At 42.6% G+C, this 25,420-nt stretch overlaps 1 protein-coding gene across 4 annotated transcripts in view; it reads left to right on the top strand.

Annotated features, from left to right (window-relative positions):
* Positions 1-8,692: 8,692 nt before the first annotated feature.
* The window catches only part of MFSD14B (major facilitator superfamily domain containing 14B), a 47,882-nt gene continuing 31,154 nt past the window's right edge, over positions 8,693-25,420 (top strand). For 2 of the 4 annotated variants that reach the window (XM_074570008.1, XM_074570010.1), the window contains exon 1: positions 8,693-10,271. In XM_074570008.1, the coding sequence (XP_074426109.1) occupies positions 10,062-10,271 (210 nt within the window). In that variant the 5' untranslated portion in view covers positions 8,693-10,061. The remainder of the gene's footprint in view (positions 10,272-25,420) is intronic. The other 2 variants (XM_074570009.1, XM_074570011.1) reach the window with 1 other exon arrangement.

Below are 25,420 nucleotides of genomic sequence, written 5' to 3'. Positions count from 1 at the left end.
CTAAACTGAGCAACTTTTATAATTGATATAGAAGTTGAAATAGGCAATACCACAAGGGAAAATGCTAATGCTCAACTGACTTCTCCCTAGTCCCTGCCCCTGCTATGAGGTAATTTCACTTCACGCAGCACAGAAAAACATTCAAGCCAATCAGTTATTACAAATCACCAGGAATACGATTTTTGAAAACATCTTCTTGTTAATCTTCCAGGTCTTCTCTGACTACACTAACTCCTTAATGGTAACTCTTGCTACTCATTAGCAATAACATTTTTACAGTTTTTAAGTGGACACCTACCTACGTTTGCTTAAATTAGCTATAATATATTCAGGGACTTAACAGTAAAGCACCTTGTAAAGAAATACCCCAAGACTCCTTTGAGCGGAAAACCTAAATTGATGTTTACCCCTGGCTGAATTCCAATAAAAAACAAAGGTAAAATGTGCATAACACCTTCTTCAGTTCACAGTGAACAACACTTTGTTCCTGAAAGATGACTCTCATATTTGCATATAATCTACTTGACAGCTATAAAAAATAGAAATGATGGAAAACACACCTTCATCACTGTATAGATAAATCTGAAATAAATTCATTACAAATTTTTTGAAAACTCAAGCATATCACTCTTATGACTGTACACAAACTAAAGACAAATCAAATTGAAATTAGCTTCCAAAACTATCGGTCAAAAGTGGGAAATTGCCCATATCCTGCAGCTGTGGATCACAGAATTACACAAAATTGTCTTTAAACATTTTGGCCTGAACAGTTGCACTTTACCACTCATAGGCATTTAGATAACATGGGGTTTGGAACTAGATGATCTTTAAGGTCCCTCCCAACTCAAATCATTCTATGATTCTATAATCTCATAGACTAATGTTTTAGTTTTTGTCATTAATTTTTGCTGTATGTTTTTATGTGTTACACAGCTCATCCATAACAACAGTCTATACTGCTTGATGCAATATCAAATTTTGACCTTTGCTACTTTTGTCTATGGAATTAAGGAAATGGTCTAACCAACGTGTATGTTCTTGTCTGACACAAAAAATATGCCCTTCATGTGGTATCCTCTGCAAAGTCATATCAGTGTGAGTGACCACTGACAAATAAGAATGTTATATAAGTAATGTACATGTTATACTTTCATTATTTTCAATAATAATTTCACCTTGAAATTATTGTAAAGAAGTGTTTTTTATTTGGAAAACAGCACATGCTACATCTTTTGACATGGATGCTTTTAGTAAGGAATGGATTACCTACCATCGAGGAAGAAAAATTCCTTGAGCTCCCAGCTCACCATCCTTTCTTCCCATCCTTGCTGAAACATGTCAAGTTTCTCTGCTACAATGTTGCAGAAAAACCCAAACCTCAATTATATATTATAAAAGGGATTATGAAAAACTAATTCTATATGCTAGAGAGCTGGCAGCAACAGCAAAGTGTTCTAACTACATAGAATATTTCCACAAGCATATATGAATACAGCAGGCTAGCAAATAATGACTGTTAAATGGAACCACAGAAACATAGTAGCATAGAATAGTTTTGGGTTGGAAGGGACCTTTAAAGATCATCTAGTCCAACTTCTCCTGCAATTAGCAGGGACATCTTCAACAAGATCTGGTTGCTCAGAGCCCCATCTAACCTACCTTGAACGTTTCCACAGACAGTGCATCTACCACCTCTCTGGGCAACCTGTTCTAGTGTTTTACCATCCTCATTGTAAAAAACTTCTTCCTTATATCTATTCTGAATCTACCCACGTTATTTTAAAACCATTACCCCTTGCCCCTCGTTCTTTCTTCACAGGAGAGGTGTTCCATACCTCTGATCGTTTTTGTTGCCCTCCTCTGGACCTGCTCCCAACAGGTCCATGACTTTCCTGTACTGACGACTCCAGACCTGCACACAGTACTCCAGGTGGCGTCTCACCAGAGCAGAGTAAGGGGGCAAAATCACCTCCCTCGACCTGCTAGCCACGCTTCTTTTGATGCAGCCCAGGATATAGTTGGCATTCTGGGCTGCGAGCACATACTGTCAGCTCATGTTCATCTTTTCATCCATCAGTATTCCCTAGTCCTTCTCTGCAGGAATGCTCTCAATCCTTTCATCCCCAACCTGTAATGATACTGGGGGTTGCCCTGACCCAGGTGTAGGACCTTGCATTGGGCCTTCTTGAACGTCAAGAAGTTCACATGGGGAACCTTATAGTTGGTGCCTACTACAAGCCACCTGATCAAGGGGAACCTACTGATGAAGCCTTCTTACTCCAGCTACAGGAGGCATCGCGCTTGAAGGCTCTCGTCCTGCTGGGGGATTTCAACCACCCCAACATCTGCTGGAAAAGTAACATGGCGAGCTCTAGACAACCCAGGAGGTTCCTGGAGTGCCTTGACGATAAATTCCTAAGACAGGAAATAGACAGCCCTACCCAGGGGGTTGCCATACTGGACCTCCTAGTCACCAGTGCGAGTGAGCTTATAGGGCATGTCAAGATTGGAGGCAACCTGTGCTGCAGTGACCACACACCGGTGGAGTTCACGGTCCTGAGGGATACGTGCCAGACGAGGAGCCTAGTCAGGACCCTGAATTTTAGGAAAGCAATCCTCTGGCTCTTCAAGGAGTTAGTCAATAGGAGTCCCTGTGAAACGGTCCTCAGGGAAAAGGGGACAGAACAGAACTGGCAGATCTTCAAGGACACTTTCAATAGAGCACAAGATCTCTCGATCCCCAGGTGTAAGAAATCAGCAAGAAAGGGAAGGGACTGGCATGACTGAGTTGGGACCTGCTGGTCAAACTAAAAGGCAAGAAGGAACTGCACAGGCAGTTCAAGCAGGATCAGGTGTCCTGGGAAGAGTATAGGGATGCTGCCCGGTTATGTAGGGATGAGGTCAGGAAGGCCAAGGTGCAGCTGGAGATGAACTTGGCAAGGAATGCTAAGAATAACAAGAGGGGCTTCTACAGGTATGTCAACCAGAAAAGGAAGGTTAAAGAAAGCGTATCCTCCCTGATGACCAAGAATGGCAAACTAGTAACAACAGACAAGAAGAAGGCTGAGGGTCTCAACAATTTTTTTGCCTCGGCCTTTGTGAAAGACTGGAACTTTAGAATAATTGTCTCAAAGCTTGCTTAAGCTTCTGCAAATTGACAGCAGGCTTGCGGGCTGGTAAGAAGCTTGCTTGTATCTATTTAGCACCTTCTGTAGACTATCCTCTTGCTTGCCAGTCACCACCCAAGACTGCCATCAGCTGAAGAGGGTGTGTTGCCACCCCCCAGCTGGAAAGAGTGTAGGCCTCTGGCTATCAAAGTGCCAGACTTGTATCTCAGCTTGTGGCCAATGCTGTATGTGGTTAGAAAAACACTCTCTTAAAGACGACACATTACATGTTTGAACAGGTAAAGGACTATGGGATGCCTGGCAAATAGACTACGTTGGCCCATTCCAAAGGTCTAACAGGAAACATTATGTACTAGTAGGGGTGGAAATTGTGTCAGGCCTGGTGCAAGCTGAGGTTTTTTCCCGTGCGACGGGAGAAAGCACTGTTAAGGCCTTGCAACTGTGGTTCAGTACTTTCCCTAAGCCACAGTCTATCCAGTCAGACAATGGCTCCCACTTTACTGCCAAGGTCATACAAGATTGGGCAAAAGAGAAAGGAATTCAATGGATGTTCCACACTCCGTATTATGCTCAAGCCAATGGAATAGTGGAATGCACTAATGGTCTTCTCAAATGATTCCTCATGCCCCATGAGTCAGGATCGGACGAGCGTCTTTGGGAAGCTGTCACACACATCAATAGTCAATGGGGGACAAACAGGTGTCTGAAAATTACAGCCTTCTGCCCACAAGCCCCTGCAATAGTCCCTGCAACAAATTTTTCCCTCAAATAGGAAAATGAGTTTGTAACCATGGGAAAATGAGTTTGTAACCTTGGGAAAATCTGTAGACAGTATGTTTAATATGTTTAACTGTTGGGTGTGTGGAGGACCATTTGGCCTGGAAAGCTGGCCATGGACCTCTGTCCCCCTTTCCCCAAAATGGCTAGTGAGCAATTATAGTGAAGCTGGAAACAATACCTACTGGAAAGAAGAAAGTCTTGGCCAGCACGATACCCAGCCCGAGGCCAATATTGCCTGAACTGCACCCAGCTGGGTGGTACTTTCATGGGAATTAGTAGATGTGACTGGACCTTCACATAGGCAAATCATAAGCCTCCTAATAGTACTTACGTGGTATCCACACAACAGGCCCACGGCCTCGCAGTCAATGGTGTAGCCAAGGATGCCTAATGGGCTTGGGTTAATGAAGCAGGGCATGAGAAATCATTTTCTGGCTTCTGGTCTCCAACTAATATGACCAGAAATGAAACTCATGGAGAGTGGCCATTTACTACAAAACTAAAAGTAACAAGTAAATGGAGGAATAACACAGGTGCCTGGTCATGTCATGTTGCGGGCCTTGCCTTTTTCCTTGGTTCATACGGGCCATGGCTAAATCTGACAGTCCTCAACCCTCTAGGGATGGGCAACTCAACTTATTTTCAAGTGCCCTCCACTCCCACCAGTTTATTTGAAAATGGTACTAAAGCCCTAAAACGCCACTATTGGATTTACGGACATTGCGCATATAAAGTGCTGCCAGCAAATTGGACTGCAGTATGTTATGTTGGAATAATTCGCCCCTTGTTTTTCTTACTCCCTGAAGATGGTGGTGATAATTTAGGCGTTAAACTGTATGATGATCTCATATGAAGTAAGCGATCTATTAAAACAGGTCTGACTGCCGGAAGTGGACAAAAGTGGGGCCCCCAGCGAATCACTGAACATACGGGCCAGCCACCTGGAACCCCCATGAGTGGATTAGTGGCGCTCGAGAACCTAGTTATAATCTAAACCCATATAATTCGACTGCAAGCTGTTTTAGAAATTATTACTAATGAAACTGCTCGCGCTGTGTATCTATTGGCAGACCAAGCCATGCAAATGCGAACTGCAATTTTGCAACACCACATGGTTCTCGATTACCTGCTAGCTGAGGAAGGAGGTGTTTGTGGTAAATTAAATGATTCGAACTGTTGTTTAGAATTTGATGATAATAGTCAAGTTGTTAAACAAATAACCTCTGGAATAAGAAAACTGGCCCATGTCCCTGTTTAAACCTGGAAAGGTTGGGAATTTAATCCCTTCTCATGGCTTCCAGGTGCCCCGTGGGTTATGCGTGTCCTGTTTTATATGTTGTGTGGTATAGCAATGTTGTGGGTTTTACCATGTATTGTTCCATGTTTAATACAATTAATTCAGCGTGTTGTAACCAATACACAGTTTGCTGCCACTCCACCACCAGATGGTGTCAAATATATACATGCAGTGTAACAGCCGAAGTGTTCAGTTGTAGAAATTGCATGACCAAATGCTTTTTTCCTGCTTTATTATCTTCTCCCTCTATCACCACCTCGGACCCTGAAGACAGCAACAGCAACCTTTGAGCCACAGGGTGGTGTGAAAGACTGGAACTTTAAAATAATTGCCTCAAAGCTTGCTTAAGCTTCTGCAAATTGATGGCAGGCTTGTGGGCTGGTAAGAGCTTGCTTGTACTTAGCACCTTCTGCAGACCATCCTCTTGCTTGCCAGTCACCACCCAAGACTGCCATCAGCTGAAGAGGGTATGTTGCCCTCCCCACCCCCGGCCCCGCCCCCGCCTCCCCCCACCCTCCCCCCGAGCTGGAAAGGGTGTAGGCCTCTGGCTATTAAATTGGCCAGACCCTGCCTACTCCAGAGCCCACCTGGGGCTGCGCTGTTAACTCCAAAATTGCTGAAGCACAATGTCTGTACTGAGCCAAGCACTGCCCAAGCACCAGGAGGCAGGAAAAGCTTATACAGGGACTGTGTAAAATGACAATTAGCTGGGCAAAGGCCACTGTCACACTGGTTGGTCAAGCTACAGACCAACCTGGGCTACCTGGACTATAACTGGAGCAGTGACCCACTGCAATTTGGGAATTGGGACTGAGACCCCCACCACCATCAACCATGGATCAACAAGATGCCGCTGAACTTCCAGAAGACCACTGAGACATTGTCGGGCCTGTGGTGGTGACTATACTCTTGCTACGCTCTGTAGTACTGCTTCTCCTTTCTGCCTTTCCTCTACTTGTGCCTTTATCGCTTGTCTCTGTGACTATTGCTAGGGAATAACAATAAACCTGCAGTGAGCAGCATCTGAGCTTATTTGTGTCTTAATCTCACAACTGGAATTATTGTGAACCTCTCCCGGGCCCAACATGGTCGAACTGGGAGGTAACAATACCGCCAGTGGCTGACTGGGCAGGAAAGCCACCAGACTGTAATACACTCCTGTCCTCCCTCCTCTGGCACTGAGCTGTACAGTTGTGAGCAGCCTACAGGGCAGATAAGGCAGCAAAAACACCTACCCCCAAGATGGTCTTAGCAGGAGCTGGAAGCTCCCCAAAGCCATGAACAAAGGGAGCTCTCTGTCCTTTTTCACTGCACACCCTGGGGCTGAGCTCCTGGCACTATTCCTAGTCATAGAGTGACTATGCACGAGTGGGCAGAATGCTGGTGGTGGCTGAGGAGCAGCCAGTTGAGATGGAGCTGGGAGGGGAGGGAAGGGGGCAGGGGCTGTCCATGTTGATGGAGGGTGGCTGCTTTGTAGTGCACTTGGATGTCTGGACAAGGAAGCCACCAGACCACTGTGGTGGTGCAATTTCCCACCTCCTTCAGGCCACCCAGTGCTTGGTGTGATTTCCCCCACATCTGGGCTACATAACAAGACCAGAACATTACCTGAGACACCTAACGGTCTGACACAAAAGAAAGAAAAAGGTGGAGAGTAATAGACCAGAAGATTACAGCAACCTCTTCTTGTACCTGGCTCCCATGACTCCTATCATTTGGGAACAATAACAATAATGGATCACTTCTGATAATATATGGATTGTGGCCCAAAAAGCAAGATGATAACAGAACTTCAAGATCTAGCAAGTTCAGGGCTTGTGCAATTGGTAGAAAGTACCAGAATATCCCATTGTCTGCGTTAGGATGGAGTGTAAAAGTACCTGATGAAAGTCAGTTATCTCAGACCCTATAAGTAGCAATTCTATTGAGACCCGAAATGAGCTCTTCTGGATCACAGTTGGCAGTGACCAGCATCTCCCCTGAATCGGGACGCTCCTCTGGCAGACACCTCAAGGATTAAAAGGCCAGGGCGAGGCAACCCTCTTGAGTCTCAGTTATTGTTCATTGAGGAATGTCGATGCATTGTATTTACTTCGAGCTCAAGAAATTAGTGTATGCTTACAGAAAGAGTGGAAAATACGAGCAACAGGAGAGCGATGTTCCAATAAATTCACCCACCTTTTGCAGTCAGCACCTTAGGGACTTTCTATTGCTTAATAGCCCTTAATGGAGTTTTATTACACAAATTTGTGTAATTGCCATTTAAACCACTTGTACTTTTGAACCAAAATATCCTGTGGAAATTAGGTCCATGATTTAATGAGAATTTGCCTATAAAAAAACCATTTGCTTCTGTTTGTTTTAAACTTGTTTCCTGATCATTCGATTAAGTGCCTCCTCTTCCTGCATTATAAGAATTTTAAGTAATGATAAAAGACACTTTCTCCATACCAGTCAGGATTTTATAATTGCTGTCGTACCATTCCCTGCTCTCAGTTATCTCTGACACACTGAAGCCATTCCATAACTCTGCTCATCTCAGTCTCCATGTTTTACTTTTTTTGTGGTTTTTGTTAATTCTGTTTTGAGATGGGTATGAGAACATCATAGAGACTTCACGGATGTATGATATGTTGACATAGTATTTGCAACATTTTCCTTACCTAGTTATTTCCTAATATTTTCAAAATGTCTGTTTACCTTTTTAACCACTTCTCAGAATTCAGAAAACTGTCTGTACCGTTTCTAGACTCTTTCCTAACTACAAATAGCTAATTCAGAGATCTATAAACCCAATGACTAATTTGAATTCTTTTCCCCTCAATTACCCATCTTCATTCATCAACATTTTCAGCTGACACTTTAGCATTTGCTCAAGTTCATTATATTTTTTACAACTCCTTGTTGTTTTGGTCATGCTGAATAGCATTCTGTAACAAACTTTATATCTTCATTATTAATCCCCCTCCAGATAGTTTAAAAATATTGCTTAGGAATATTCTAAAAAGCATAGAGCACAGAACTGAGAGGAACTGTAATAGTAACATCTCTTCACAAACTGAGTATTTATTCCTTCTTTTTGTTTCCAGTTATTTGGTTAACCAGTTCTTAATAAATATGATATACCTTGCTGAACTTGTGAACAAAACCCTTCCAACTTCAAATTCTGTACAGCACAAGGACATAATGACATGAAATTACTAGTCACTGTGTATAGATCCTGAATCAACAGCCATAGAAGGTGATCGAAGACTTTCTGTTGATTTGTTTATGAATTGGATAAAATAGTTAAGTGATATATGTAAATATTGTAACGCTGAAATTTTCAAAACACAATGATGATTTCAAGCAATACTTTTTACATGAACTTGATGTGGTAGCCAGAAACATGTCTACCTACAAGAGCCGATATATTAAGCCTATAAATTCATACCTTTCTAACAGAGGAAGGTGTTTGAAATAAAAAAAAAAAAATTCTCAGTATTTGGAAGCCTTTTAATTAAAAAAAAAAACAAAACAAACAAAACACACCAAAGCTAAACACACAAAACTGTAAGGGATGAAGTCCCTTGGTTTTCAAGTCAATAAAAAAATGGTCAAGTCTTCAAAGGCGCAAAAATGTTACTGTATTTTGCAGTGGTGACTACTTTTGAAGAAATTAAAGGTTTTGTACGAACTTCTATGCTACCAGAACAAAAAAAAGTGGAAAGGAAGCATGAAACTCTATACACAATTGGCTTGGGCTGGCTAAGGAAAGTAATTTTAAAGAATACATGTTGATTTACTAAACCCTATATAATAAGACAGAAAATTTTGCATGTCTATTTAATTCATGGTACTCAATTTTCCTCTTAAAATGCTGATGTCTACTCTAAGCAAGACAGAGCTTCAACGAAGAGACATGCTTTCAATACAGACATGCTTTCAAGTTAACATATGCCCATTTGCTAAAAGAGAACACGTGTTAAATTGCTGTGCAACATACCATAGAAGATAATTTTCACAATGTGCTATATTTAGCAAGTATATCTTGTTATACACTGACAAAATAGATACACAGCAAATAGAAAATGGCACTTTAAGTGAACATTTATTATTCTAGCAAACTGAAAAGTTCTGATCCTGTAAACAGCTTGGCACTTAGTGGAAAACACCTAAGGTATCAGGGAACACAAAGGCTTGACCCCAGTAACATATCAAGATGGAAGGAAACATTTGCAGGATGAAAGCCTCTCAGCATTGGCCATGCACAGACGCTCTGATCTCACTGGCAAACAGCTTACTCTGGACAGGCAGATGGCCTGCTGGACTGATTTTTTATGGTCTGTTAGCAGTCATAAGCTTTACTGTCAGCACTAAATTACCTTACACAAAATGTGTGCACATCTGCTCAACTGAGATACACACAGCTCTACTTCTTATGATAACTTATGATACTTTTGATAACCGGCTGGCCTTGTAGTACCTAAGCGCAAGGAAACCGAGCTCACAGTTACACCTGCCCAGTGACAACGGGCCAAGGCGTCCAGCAAGGTTTAACAAAGCCAGATAAGGACAGCGGTTTGGAAGAGATTCAGTTCCCCAGAGGGAAGCTGGGAGCTGCTACCGGGCGTAGCTCTGCGAGGCAGGATAAAGCTGGGCGCCTCAGCTGCTAACAGAGCATCATCCCTCCAAGCGGCCGAGCAGCTTCCGGCCGCCCGAGACAACTTCCGCCACCCTGCCTGGGCAGGGCGGCGTGCCATGGTCATGTGATTCCCCGGCGCGGCGGCGGCAGCCGCGGGAGGCCGCCCCCAGCCTGCTTCCTAGTAGCAACTTCTGCGGCCCGGCCTCTCCGGGAGGATGGTGGCAGTGAGATGAGCCCCGAGTCGGAGCCGCCGCCATCTTCGGCCCAGGAGGAAGAGGAGGAGGACGTGCCGCCGCCGCCGCTGCTGCCGCCGCCGCCGTCGTCGCTGCTGCTGCTGCTGCCGCCGCCGCCGCCTCCGCTGAGGGAGGGCAGCGGCACCAGGCGGGGCGGCTGTATCATGCTGGTGAAGAGGGTCGGCCTCAAGGTGGGCGGTGGCGCGGTGAGTGCGAGGCGGCGCCAGGGTGCGGTGAGCTCCGCCGGAGGCCGCCAGGTGCTGCCGGCCCTGGGGGTACCGCCGCGGGGCGGGCGGCCCGTGACGGCCAGCTCCCTCCCCCCTTTCCCGCCCGTGGGTGGCCGGCTGCCCCCCAGGTGCCTCCGCGGCCCCGGGAGTTTTCTGGGAGTTGGGGTGCGGCGGGGTGCCGGGCTCCCGCCGGCTGTGCCGCCTCGTCTGTGCCGGCCCGGGGCACTCGTCACTAGTTTATCTCGGTCAGAGGCGACACCTGTAAGCAGGTGGTTGTAATAAGTTTTCCTTTAAATATATAAACGCAAGGTACCTGGAAGTAAAGCTTAGTTTTCCTTTGAAGTTCTAGGACGTGCCTGTTGGTAAATATGCAATTTTAATAATTTACTAGTCTTTCTTGTCCGTCTCTCTTTTTGAGAAGGCGGTATTACTTCTCAACAGAAACGTCTTTTGAGTGGCTTAAGCCTTTCCCTTTGAACGTGTACACGCTCACAGGATGCCTTAAAAACACGCTTCCTGAGCTTTCTGCAGTAGATAGGGACAGGCGTCTTGTTTCAGGCAGGGTGGTCCCAGCTGAGATAGTATAACCCATCCGCTTTTGTCGGTAGTGAGCCCAGAGGATAAAGTAGGACTAGGGGAACCCAAGGGAGCACACAAAGTAACAAAACAGATGATCCTGGCATTGGCGGTGTTTGAAGGGGTACAGATACAAAACTAGGTGAAGTCTTGCCATCATAAATCTCTTTTGGCAAGTTAAAATCATACAAATTTTATTTGCAATCTGATTTACTGGCTATTAGTACTTTTTTAGACTATATTCATGTTCTGGTGTTCCTGAATAATGTGTTTAATATTAGTTTACTCACAAAATGAGATATGCTGAAAGCATATCTCATGCCAAAAGTTTTAAAATGATGTTTGGTTTGTCAGGGAGCCAACATCACCTACATGTGTCACCTACCCTCCCACAGATAAACATCTCTGCTATTGGAGAGAGGATAGTTTACTGATTTGTGTTAATGTGAAGTGAATGAAGTTGTAATATCTTTATCTGAGCATTAATAGTGTTGCATTAATGTGATATCATGGCTAAAGCTCAAGAATGTAAAAAAAATCTTGAAACTATCTGTCTGATATCAGTAGGTTCTTTGTCCCTTACTCATATCTGATAAGGGTGTTAAGGTACTTTTAATAAGTGATTAACCCAGAGAAGATGTAAAAAAAATGTTCTTCCATGGAATTCATTAGTCAAATAAGTTATTTCATGTAAGTTAATTCTGAAGTGACTGCTTCACGCTTCTTGTAAGCGATGACTTCAGTATTTGAGTCTTCCAGTTCTCTTTTTCCAAAAAGCAGGGTGGACTCTTTCAAGAAGTGCAACTGATGTCTGCTGTATGGTATACTTGTTCTTCTAGGATTGTGTGCAGCAGCTGCTGTTTAGAACTCCAGATATATATGATGCAGTAACCCAATCTGAAGTCAGAATAGGAAAGTAATGCTAGAAGAGGCCTTTTAACATCTTAGTTAAGAAATGTAAGCTTTCAGTTTTATCAGTACAGGTGATGTGGTGAAAGAAATAATGGCTGATGCCATTATATGAAAGAGAAACAGATGGATTTATTTAAATATGAAATGGACGGTAGAGGTAGGGAAATTTAAAAAAAAGTCAAAAAACTTTGATTTCTTTTTCTAACTTTAGGAAGAGTCAAAGTCAAATGGAAAATAAATCTATAACTGACAAAGGACTAACCTGGGTTTTTTTTATTAATGGATGGGATGTTTGTTAAAGGTGGATGAAGGATTAAAAGAATGCTTTTTAGTACTTAAAATATGCTGGTTTATCAGTTTGAAAATTTAGCTTCCAAATAACATAAATTCTTAATTTATAAAACGATCTCAGGTTTTGTTTCCTTGTGTTTTTTTTTTTTTATCCCCTGCCTCCTAGCTGTGCCTTTTAAGGGACTTCGTGTTCCTATAATGTGTGTCTTACGAGGGAGAGACATGGGGCTCTAGATTTATCTTCTGCTATACATTGGTATAGCAGTAGCACAACTGCACTTAAATCAGCTTAGGGTCTGCTTCACAATTCCTGACTGAACAGTCTGTTTCCTGCTTTGTTATTGCAGTTCCTACAGCTCCCTGTGATTCTCATGTGGCTGGTCATATTGCTAGAACTCTCTGCCTAGACTCTATTGAAAGAGCTTATTCAGACTAAAATGAGAGGCTGGATCATGGCTTTAGATATAACTCTTTGATATCAGTGGGAGTGCATCCCTGGCATTCAAAAATGAAAGCTTGTCCTTTGGGCTGCTGATGAAGAAATAAATACAGAACTGAAATTTTGGTGAGCTGCTTCTTTGGTTTGTAAAGGACGTTTTAATGATAATTTTTATTCTGATTCTTCTCTGTCACATCGGATTGGTAGGGCAAAGTGAAAGAGTGTGACCAAGTCTGTCAGGTTGTGCAAGGCTTTCTTCCTGTACCCCTCCAGCGTGGGAGTAGCAAGCTTCTGGTTTTCGTTATGAGTAACTAACTTCACCCTGTTGAATGCATTGGCTTCACTGAATTGAAGGACTGAAATATAAATACTGAACAAATCACTTCTTATGAATTGACTCACTGGCTCAAAACTAATAAGAACAATTGTATGTTTGAGTAAATTCCACTGGAATTAAATCAGCTTCCATTGGCTGTACTACCCTGATTTCAGTGAGCCCCAGTGAGCTTCAGAAACTGAAGTAAATGATGCAATGGACACTTTGTTACTGGTTATGCAATCTTGTTCCATCTGATTTATGAACACTGGTGGTACAAACGTTAGTGTGACATTCAGAATATTCATATCATGTACTTAATTTCTGTGTAACCTATTGTTAGTAAAGTAATGCCACACTAAGGAAGCTTTTTAGCAAAATACAGTACCGTACTGTCTAAATAAAGTGCTTTTGTGGGACAAGTCCCCAAACAGGCTGTCTAAGGAGAAAAAACACTTATGTATGTCTTTGAGAATTAACCATACATTGGTTTCAGGTTCTTGGACACTGTAAAATGCCTCAGCTATTGTGAAGCGTGGGACTTATGTGTTTTTTTAGAAACATAATGAAAGCATTCTGAAGGTTAAAATTGTACGTTGGTCAGAAGGTTGCCAGCCTTTATTCATTAAACTGTTTTAGACAGCAAAGCACAATTGGTGTATACCCCAAGAGTGACAGGTTTTTAGTCTTGCTGCTACCATTTTTGTTTTTAATACTTAATAAAAAATATAGCATGATGGAACTGAGGCAGTGTAATTAAATATTGTGAGACTTTACTGAAGCACCTTTCAGTCCAGTAAGCTGGTGTCTTAAACTTCCTGCATGTAGGATTTAAATTGAATTGCTAGTAGTAAGCACATTTTTCAAATTGTCAGTTTGGGTATTTAGTCCTGGTGGCAGCAAGGACTGTTTGTGGGGAGCACTGTTTTCTCTCACACAAAAAAACTTTTTCCTGTTAAAACTGAATAATTAGAGATAAACAGTGTTGCCTTCTCAAGGTTGCCAGTATCACTTTGAGTCTTCCCATCATGTTAAATTAACACTGAGGTCTGAACTCTGAACCATTACCACAAGTGATTAGCTGCTGTCTTTAAAAACAAATCACTCTTGCTTATATTCATGCTGAGAGGACACTTTTGCTGTTCTGAGCTTGCTGTTGCTGATCCTCCAGGTTCTAGCAATCTGGAAGGCTTTGTGTCCAGAGAGAAACATGCTAGGCTAGAATATTGGAAACTCAATTGTGGAAATAAGACTTGGTATTTTAGTACTGAAGATCCAAACTTAACCACTAGGCAATGAGTTTGAGTAAATATCTATCCCATGGAGAAGGACGTGAATTAACTAAGCAGTCTGTGCTTTTTAGAGGAATTTCTCAGTGTCTTACATCTATCTACATTTTAGGAAGAAAACTTCAGCAATGGAGAGATCAGCTTGCAATTTGATGTAGGATAATAAGCTGGTTATATCTTATTTCTGTAAGAAGTATTTTAATTAAGCAATGCAGTACTGTCTAAAGCTGAGCTTTCAGAGTATGGCAAGGCATATGGTGATTGTTTTCTTGGATGCTCTTCCTACCCTCGATGGCCTCAGCCTCAAAGAATGAACCAGAAATGGTGTTTTCATGTTTTACACTTCTCAGAAGATTCCTACTTTATAAGCTTGTCCAGTCTAAACTTAAACAGGAATGTGTTCCCAGCAGAAAAGATGGTGTGGTGAGACATTTTAGACCTTGAGAGTAAATTGTGTGAAGTGCCATCCAATTTAAACTTGCTCTGTTGGGTCCTGCTTTACCTACTGTCTTGTATTTTAGTATAAGAAGGCAGTGACAATTTTTTTCCCTTCACATGCTTCATGTCACTCCCAGTTCAATAAGTCCCAGTTGTATCTTTCTGCAGATGTTTTGACTGCAGGTTGGGAGAACCTACTTCAGCATTCCTCCATACCTTTGGCAATGTTTTTTGTCCTTCCGTGGGCCTCTTTCAGTTGTGCTTCTGTAATATGGGCTTTTCAGCAATGTGTATTGCTTAAAGCTTCTGAACAAAGCAAGGAGTCATGGGATAAGAGGGATGATCTTTACATAGATCTACTAAAAATGGTTAGAACACCAGAAGCAGAGGGTTAGCAAGGCAGGCACATCACATGTTTATGCAGTAATATAAGGATAATTTTTTCCTCCCAGGGTGTATTTTTGTATACACTTTTTGTAACCCACTGCTGAATGCTAAACTTGTGTCTCTTACGGAACTGTTTTCTCCAGGATCACGTTCCTAAGTGGTAGTCATGCTATGTGTGGAATCAAAATAGTTTTTTCGTTATTTTATTGGTGAAATTTATCTACATTAATTTTGATCTGCCATTTAATTTATTTTACTGATTCCATCAACTTCTGATGTTTATTACCATTGCCTTCTAACTTTTACTTTTCTAATGTGAATTGTGTTTTGTCATCAGCAAACTTTCTCTTTGCTTTCACCCTTTTTGCAGCTCAGTTATGAATGTGTTGAACTACATAGACTCTAAGACAGAGCACTGGGACTCATCTGATAAATTCCCTCTGCTGTGAAAAGAGATTTTTCTTTTAAAAAAAATTATCCTGTTTCTTTTCTTTTATCTTTTTCACTAATTTTTTTTTTACTTTTAATTCCTGTGAAAAGTTTGCACCCTTTTCCTCTTGCTTTAAGAGTCTTTGGTGAGGGTCTTTGAGTATGTTTACTTGAATTTTCAAAACGCTTATTAACATGATCTCCTCTATCTGTACGTGTTATTTTGAGAACTGCAGGAATTTTTTTAAGGCATGGTCTCTCTTTACAAAATCTGTGCAGGCTTTTCCATCTTGAACAAGTTGTGGTTCTAATACTCTAGACCAGTGCAATATGATTTACCCTAGCTTTTTTTTTTTTTTCTGGAGAGACTGCATCACGCTGTTACTGTCCAGATACAGATCAGCTTAAGGTATTTCTTTTGCAATTAAACTACAAGTTTGAACAATGTATAAGCTGAATTTAGTTATGATTTTTGATTTATGCTCCAGCTCACAAAGCATCTAAAATGCTAAAGGCTGTGGTGGGTTGGAAAGTACTTCACTTGTGTTTAGTGTGTTCTTGCACTGCCTACAAGTTAAATGTGTTAGACTGGGCTTTGTGCATATAATCACTTGGTGATTGCTGCATGTGACAGAGGCAACGAAGGTCTTTAAGGTGCTTTTTACACTTGAGTGAATTCTTGCCATTTTCAACAAATGGGGTATTTGTGGGGAACGGTTGGAATTAAGGTGGTTGCTAAATACTTCTGATTGAAAATTAAAGACAGTAGACACTAGGAAGAGGTAAACATGCAATATGTCTAGAGGGAGCTATCTGGGTAATAGGTGTGGAAGAAAGAGCATCCATAATGTGGTGAGATGGGCTGGTAGCATAATATTTGTGCTAGAATAAGCTAAAATGATTAAATAGTGATGTCGCGGAGCATACCAGGAAAAGTTTGCATTTGAAATGATTGAATTTTGGGGGGAAACTAAGAAAATAGCAGTGAAGGTAAACATGGAAAAGGAATGTGCTTTATAATTTAGCATGAACTTCAATGTCTGAATGATTCATACATGAAAGCATGTTTCTCAAAATGTTTTACTGATTCTGTTAGTTCAGTTCTTTGTTTTCTTCAAAACATTAGAGTTGACATAGTGGACTGCAGTGCAGGTAGCCGTGTAAAAACTGTACTTGTAGCAGTTAATTTTTGTAGGTGGAGAATGTTACTGTAGACAATTTTTAAAAAAGAAAGTAACAAGTTTCTTCATACTAATGCACTTGAATTTTACTTTAAATACTGTAGAAGGACAGAGAGTACTGTTTGCAAAGTCATCTCTGTACTGGAAGTAGAATAAGCAGCTAGCAGGCTCTCCTGAGAGAGCCTACTGCCTGGTGGTAAAGAAGTCCCCGGAGGAGGGTGTCAGGGGAGAAAGACAAGTTCCTGTGATTGTCTGTTTAGAAGTTTAACGTGAGCTTGGCTGTTACCTGCCTCAGAGGTAACAGGATTACTGGAGAGGTACTTCAGGGAGATCTCTTCCTTCTCGGGGCAGGATAATCTATGAGGCCTGAGCAGGTTGCCTAAGGCTTTTCCACTTGGGTATTGAAAGCCTTTGAGCACAGAGAATGCCCAGTTCTGTGGGCAGCGGGCTCTGCTACACCCTCGTGAGAGGAAAAAAGTATGCTGTATTTATCCAATCAAGTCTTTTTTTTTAATCTGTCTAGCAGGATTATATGGCCCTCATAAAAAAAAAATGTGGAAAGTCTGAAAAGGCACTCTGGGGGACTTCAGGATTTGAACAGTTACAAGTGGTTTTGTTCTGAAGTAAGTGCATTGCTTAAGAGAAATAAACAGTTAAGCATGTTTGAAATTGGATGGTAAGGTGCTTTTGCAGCCATTCAGACAATTTTAATTGTTAAATTACAAAATTCTTACAATTTCCCCCTTTCCTTTTTCATAATCTTATTGTCTTTTGCATTTCTAGGGCATGGTTCCATATGAGGCCTCTAGAGCCGACAGCATGGTGTTACATTCTTCTTCTTCTTCTCCTTCTCGACAGTTTTTATTGTCTTCTAGATGAAGCATTTTTCCAGGGTATAGGGGAGGGTCTACTTCCACTCGTTTCGTTAGGGCAGTTTCAATTAATCATTGAACTAATCCTTGCACACAGGGAATGATACAGCATCCTACAGCCGCTAACATTCCCGCTACCATTATAAGAGAAGTCAATATTGATACCACCATACCTTTCCATTTCCCAAACCAGGAATCCAGCCAACTTGTCAGTGAGGTGTCTATTCCAGAGTTCTCAGCTAACTCATCAGCTAGAGTGGTGAGCCCTTGAAGGACTTTAGTTATAGTACTATCTGGAGCTGCATTGTTGAGGATGAAGGTACAGCACCGATTCCCTAACATTACACACACACCTCCCCTCTCTGCTAAGATCATGTCCAGAGCGATCCTATTTTCCCATGCCATTCGGCTGGTTGCATCCAATTGTTCAGCTATTCCTTTTAGTGCATTCCAGGTATAATTAATAAACCTCTGTTGGTTATAGTAAATATAATTTATCCAATCTACATTTTTGTTTATAGTTACCCACCAGAAAAAGACAGATTCGAATCCTGCTCCTATCTGATTCCTTGCTTTGTGCTCATCTGGGACTCCTCTAGGGACTCCAATGGAATCTATATATATCCGTTCATCAAAGGGTACACCCACACTTCTTTTTACTCTATTGCCTGAGCTCAGGGTTCCTGTTCCTTTTTCAAATGCTAGGGTGAATAGTATTGCCAATTGTACCATTCCACATGTACCTTTCCAGTTAGCCGGCAACACAGATTGCAAGGTCTTCCCTCCACAATACCACCAGAGATCCGCCCGAGGCACTCATATCACTGAGTAGTTTCCTCTTACATCCTTGGTCACATTCAGAGTTTCAGTGCACAGGGTAAATCCCCCCACAGGTTTGGCAGCATTCACACCCTGCCGTGAGAGGCACGCTGTATGGTTACCAATTGCTGTGGAAAATGCTGGTGGCACTTTAACATCTCTAGACTCTAAGGCAGGAAGCAGCAAGGAAAGTGAATGACAGGTCTCATTTCCCCAGGCGGTCTTTTCTTGGTATAATGCTGTCGTAGACCACATCCCTACAGAATCTTTCATCCACCCTAAGGGAAAAGGGACGATCTGTGCTGGGGGCCTTCCTGAGGCACAAGCATAGCAATTGCTTTGGTTCAAACTACTAACAGTATATTTTACCCGTTCTACCCAAGCATTTGTCTCACCGTACCCTGTCTCAATCTCAAATGTTTGTCTAAGATCTTTAATCTCAGTAACCGTTACCAAGGCTAGATCATTAGGTGGTTCCCATTGTTGTATTACTGGGAGTTTAGTAGTCATAGTTGTCCCTTCCATTTGACTGCTGTTTTCCAGTACAGCTATTCTAAATCTTCCCCTTGGGTCTCTTCCAGACACATCTGCTCCTATTCCATATATTAGGTTAGCCATATCATCCCTCTGGGTTATAGTTATCAACAGAGGATTACATTCTAAAAGGCCACACTCTGGGGAAGGTGATCCTTTGTAAAAATATATTTTCTTTTTTGAGAGGGTAATAGTAAGAAGACTTAATCCACTTGTCATCAACGGTCCACTCTCCAATTTGGGTGGTCCACCACACTTCACTCCATTGGTCACAAGGTGCAGCCTCATGATATCCCTCTGCGACCCTCCAAATTTCTGGGCACAGGTACTTGTTTTCACCACTCAACCATCTTTGGGCCTCTAGATTCCCAAACTTCAGTACTTGACGGGCATCAAAGCGTACAGTCTGTGGGGTATCTCCTTTAGTGATATTTATGATAAGCCTAACCGGGTAATCCTGGGTGTGCACTTCGTATGTGATCTATGCGTACACTCCAGCTTCCTAGTGGGAAGCTCAGTACTGCCCCTATGACCAGTATCATCGCAAAATGCTTCTTAAAATTCATGGCATACACAGATTTATGTCTCCCAACTGGATCATCCCGCCTCAACCCACAGCTCATTGTCTCTTTAGGGTTACTCGCAGCGGGCTGTCAGTAGAATGTACAGTCCACCATTCTACTGGATCTGTTGGCGGGGGTTCAACTGGTCCTTTTAGCCGAGTGTAGTGAGTCCATCCTTTTTCTGCTGTCCTCACTGCAGTTTCAGTAGTGAGGAGTACTTGGAATGGTCCTTCCCACTCCGGTTGGAGCTTACTCTCTGTCCAGGATTTGACTAGTAGCCAGTCCCCTGGTTTATACGGATGGACGACAGATTCCAATGGCGGAGATTGAGCAAGAAGGCTTTTAGTTCTGAGGAAAGAGAGAGAAGACAACAGCCCCGGTATATATTTCTTAAGGAACATGTCCTTGGTTTCAGATGTGGGCACACCTTCCCTACTTCCAGTGTAAGGTAGTCCAAAAAGCATTTCATAAGGTGAGAGACCAGTATCTTTTCTAGGGGAGGTCCGGATTCTCAATAGTGCTATTGGTAAGCACTTGATCCATGGCAGTTTTGTCTCAAGAACCAATTTAGATAGTTGCCTCTTAATGGTTTGATTCATTCTTTCAACCTTTCTGGACGATGGGGGATGCCAAGGAGTGTGATAATCCCATGTTATCCCTAAAGTATCCATCACTCCCTGTAGCACCTTGGAGGTAAAATGGCTTCCTTGATCTGAATCCACATTTTCCACTATTCCATACCTAGGAACTATTTGCTCTAGCATTATTCTTATCACTCCTGCAGCTGTTGCAGAGGCTAAAGGATAAGCTTCTACCCACCCAGTGAGGTGATCTACCAGGACTAGGAGGTACTTAAACCTGCCTATGGGTGGCAGTTCAGTAAAATCAGCTTGTATACTTTGGAATGGCCTTAAACCTGGTTCTCGTCCCCCTGAAGGCTGTTTTCTAAGGGTCATCTTATTTATTTTCTTACAAATGATACACCTGTCGCAGATTTGCTTCGCTACTGTGTAAATGCCAAAACATCCATGCTTCCGCAAAACTATATCACACATTGCTTGCATTCCCCAATGGCTTCCCTGATGTAACACTGCCATTATTTCTCTCATAGTTTGTTTATTAACCATTTCCCTTCCATCAGGCAGAATCCATTTACCATCTTTCTCCACTGCCTCTGCTTCTGTCATTGCTTCTTTTTCTTTTTCCGTGAATATCAATGGGGTTGTTGTTGTCGGTACTTAAGGAACAGATTATAAATCTGAATGGTCTCCTGCCCCAAGGCCACCTCTTTTGCCACCTTGTTGGCTAATCTATTTCCCCTTGCAGTAATTGCATTGCTCCTCTGGTGGCCTTTAACATGTACAACTGCTATTTCACTTGATATTAGTATATTTGCCAACACCTGTTTTATAAGTGCTTCATGTACAAGTTCTTTCCCTTTGCTATTTATTAGTCCTCGTTCCCCCCAAATTTTACCAAAGGTATGTACTACCCCAAAGGCATAACGAGAGTCTGTATAAATTGTTCCTTCCCCTTCTCCAGTTAACTTTAGTGCCTGGTTTAAGGCATACATCTCACACGTTTGAGCAGACCATGCACTAGGTAATTTCTCAGATGCTTTTACTTGTTAGCTCACTCCATCCACCACCGCATATCCATTACACCTCTTTCCTCCTGTCACTTTTGAAGAACCATCTACAAACAAATGTAAGACCTCCAGACGGGTTATTCCCTTAAGTCAGGTCGTATCTTAGTCTGGTACTCAATTACATCTACGCATTCGTGTGTAAGTTCTTCATCCTTTGCCTCTACTTTTCCTTTCCACAAAAAGCTCGCTGGGTTAAGGCGAGAGCTGGTAGTTAAAATCAGATCATCCTTTTCAATTAAAATGGCCTCATACTTCAGTATTCTTGAAACAGTTAGCCATTTTCCTGTGGTTTGGGCTAAAATGGTTTTGACTTGGTGGGTGGTGCTAACTTCTATCATTCCCCCACAGGTAAGCTTCCTGCTTTCTTCTACTAATAAAGCAGTAGCGGCTACTGCCTGCACACATTTGGGCCATCCTTGAGAAACTGGGTCCAGAAGCTTTGACAAATATGCTACTGGCTGTCGTTTATCCTCCCATTCTTGAGTTAATATTCCCAGTGCAGCCCCTTTTTCTACAGTCACAAAAAACTGAAATGGTTTCTGCAAGGATGGTAAAGCTAAAACTGGAGCAGTTATTAGGCTTTGCTTTAATTCATATATCAAATTCTTCTCTTCCTCTGTCCATCTTAATATATTTGGTTCATCTACTAATAACTTAGAATACAGTGCTTTAGTCCTTTGTGCATACCCTTCTATCCACAGCCTGCAGTACCCGGTTAATCCTAAAAACTTTCTCAATTCCTTTTTGATCCTTTCAGGATCAAATCCTTCCTTAAATCCTTTCAGGATTTATCTTGCGGCTTCCATCACTAATCAAATGTCCTAAATATTTCACTTCTGATTCTACATACTGTAATTTTGTTTTTGAGACTCTTAACCCCTGCTGACCTAAAAAATTTAATAACTTGTTGGTGGCGTCTTTTACTTTGTTTTCTTCTTCTCCTGAGATTAACAAATCATCCACATACTGAAGCAGGGCTATTCCCGATGGAGGTTTGAATTGTTCAAGCACTTGTTCTAACACTTGCCCAAACAAATTAGGAGATTCTGTAAATCCCTGCGGTAACACTGTCCATCTATATTGTTGCTTTCTCCCTGTGTCTGGATCTTCCCATTCAAATGCAAACAGATCTCTGCTCCCTTCATCTAGTGGACAAGCCCAAAAAGCATCTTTTAAATCCACTACACTAAACCATTTATGATGAGGAGGAATTTTACTCATTAGGGTATAGGGATTTGGGACCACCGGATGTCGTGCCTGCACTATTTCATTAATCTTTCTCAAGTCTTGCACTAAGCGATATGAACCATCCGTTTTTTGCACTGGCAGGATCGGAGTGTTAAAAGGGGACATACAGGGTTCTATTAACCCATCTTTGGCTAGTGCTTGTATTACTGGTTGCAGCCCTTGCCTTCCCTCAAGGGGAATTGGGTACTGCTTTTGTCGAATGCATTTGAATGCAGAATGAGTTTTACCCTGAGGGGTTCTATTTTTAACCCTCCTCGGTTCCCTTCACTCACCCGCACCTCGGGACTTATCTTTTGCTCATCCTGTTCTGTTAGCAACTTCATAGATACCATTGTCTGTCCTCTTAAAGTTTCTATCTTTAATTCTAAACCAGTGATAAAATCCCTACCTAGGAGGTTACTCCCAGCTTCTGGTATGTATAACAGAGTTCCCATCACTTTTTCAGTTTCGCTTCCCACAATCATGGGTTCAAAAACAGGGACTGAGAGACCTTCACCCTTTATTCCTGACACAACTATTCGTTGATTAGACAATTTTGCCCCTTGGGGTATAAGATTCAAAGAAGTTCTAGAAGCTCCAGTATCGACTAAGAAGACTGCTTCCTCTTCCTGAGGTCCCAGCTTTAAATTTACCAAAGGTTCCCGGTGGGACCTCGAGCTGGGGAACCCTATGCTACATAATCAAAATCCATCAACGACAGCACTCGTTCCTCCCTTCTGAAGTAGGGCACTCCCGCCTGAAATGGCCTATTTTCCCACAATGATAACACCGTGCCAGTGAACCCCGAGCTGCTGGTAGGAGTGGTCGGGGCAGCCCTCTTCCCCGCTCTCTTCCCCTGTTATTCACCCCTCTTCCTCGCCCCTAAGTTTCTCGCCTTTGAGTTATTACAGGATCAATCCTTTGTCTTACGACTTGATCCACAGTAGATACCATCATTTTTGCTTTCTGCTTCTGTTTTTCCTCCTACCTTTTGACATATACCTACCATATACCTCAACAAATCTTCTAAGGGTCTCTCGCTCCACCTCTCCATTTTTTGTAGTTTCCCTTGTATATCTGGCCAGGCCTTCGTGACAAAGTGAACTTTTAATAATCCCTGTGCTACTGGGTCATCAGGGTTCATGCCTGAATATTTTCTCATTTGATCCCTCAGCCTTTGTAAGAAGGCAGAGGGTGTCTCATCTTTTCCTTGTTGTATTTCAAAAGCTTTAATAAGATTTTGCGACTTAGGAGCGGCTTCTCTAATGCCCAAAATTATCGTTTCCCTCAGGTCTTTCATATTTGTTCTGTGTTCAGGATTATTGTTATCCCACTGGGGATCCACATTTGGGAATTTCTGTTCAGCTGGCACTACACCCTGAGCAGGTGGGTTTCGTTTTTCCCATTCCTGCATAGCAGCCCTTCTAATCATTCCTCTTTCTTCTCCCGTGAACAAAATATTTAAAATGGACATGATTTCGGACCAAGAATAAAAACTTGGCCCTAAGAATTGATCTAACTGTTCGGCTACCCCTATGGGATCCACAATTACAGATTTCACCTCTCTCTTAAACGCCCTCACTTCGCTACTTGTTAGTGGAGCACTAACGTAACCCACTTCTCCTGCTCCTAGGGGAACCTCCCTTAGGGGATCTGCAGTTATCTTGCTCCCGCTTCCGACTGTTCTTTTTCTGAAGGCAAAGGGAGATTTAGGATGTCTTTACAACATTGCTCTATTTCCTAGCTCAATCTGGAGCATGCTTTGGTGGGGGTCACGCTGGGGACTTTCACTTGGGAATCTTCCCGAGGTGGCTCTTCTCTCCTGGGAGATTGGGGCTCCCCCACTTCTGCAGCTTCACTGGGACCTGGGAGCACTGGCACTGGTGGTGCTTGGGGTGGATTATAAGGGGGTGGTAAACAATCTAAAGGGTCTCAGTTTGTAGATTCGACCTTTGTGCTATCTGATTTATCATTAGGAGTCTTATTTGGAAACATATAAAGTGGATATGGATGACTCCAACTCCCATATCTACTTATTTTAACACAACAAAATGCGTATTCGCGTTCTTCTAAGGAGACAGGTTCCTTACTATTTACGTATACATTTAGAGTCTGGCACACCCGAACTTCATCAGACCCGAATTTGGGCCAAAACACACTAGGAGGTCTTATAGGCTCCTTTGTCCAGACAAAACAACAACATTGTATCACTTTCTTTTTGTCCTTATCCCTTGTACAAGATGGACTATTCCAATATCTCAACATCCTCCCTAATGGACTGTCTGGGGGAATGTTCCCGGGGTCTTTCCTAGTATCCCCTTTCCCATCCCTAGGCCTAGAATCCTTATTTCCCATTCTGAACAGAGACTTTTCTTACACCCCTTCCTTTCGCTTCGTCCTTCTCCGGCTGTGCCCCTTGCGGGACTGCAGAACCGCGGATCCGGACTCCACACTCGCTTTGTACCGCAGTACGTCTCAGTCACTCACACACAAGTCTCTTAGAATGTCCCGACCACCAAGGCAATACAGTCCGATTTTTCTTACCTTGGTCCGTGCACGGAGTTGCCTAGTCGTGCTGTCTGTGCCTACTGCACCTATCCCTTTTCCCCCTGTAGTTCACAGAGTCTGCCGTCCAACTGGGTCTCGAGATCTTAGTCGATTCCTCCCAGAATCCCTGCCGACGATCCACGAGACCGTTGAAATCAACAGGACGCGTCTTCCCATCCTTCGGCGACAGGGACTCCCAAGAAGATGACTTCTTATCCCAGACGAGCCCCCAGATTGTGAGAAACAAGTTCCGGTCTGAATGAAATAGGCTCAGGCAGAATCCTCTGTGAAGCACGTTTTTATTTATGTTCTTGCAAGAGTGGGTGACCTAGCAAGTAGGCACACCTTCAGTTCTTGAAACATACCTTTCTGTTTCCTAATCCTGGCCGAATTTTTCCCTCCCCTGTTTCCCATTGGTTAGGTACTCCAGGGTTCACAGTCTGTCCGAGGCGCCTAAAATTCTTCCCGCATGTCCTGCCACCCTTTACTTCTCTTTATGCTACACCTACAGGGATTATCTGACTAGTTTATTTCCTTCCTTTTTAGTAACAAAAAGATTGCTCAATGTCATTAGCCCTGGTTAAATGTCTGACTACCCTTCTAGACACTAATCTGGTATGAATCAGTTTGTCCTTTTGTCTGTGTGATAAGAGATGTTCT

Source organism: Larus michahellis, chromosome Z, assembly GCF_964199755.1.
Source record: "Larus michahellis chromosome Z, bLarMic1.1, whole genome shotgun sequence".
Lineage (NCBI taxonomy): Eukaryota > Metazoa > Chordata > Aves > Charadriiformes > Laridae > Larus > Larus michahellis.
Note: the sequence above shows the minus strand (reverse complement) of the source record. Positions and strands in the feature narration are given on the sequence as shown.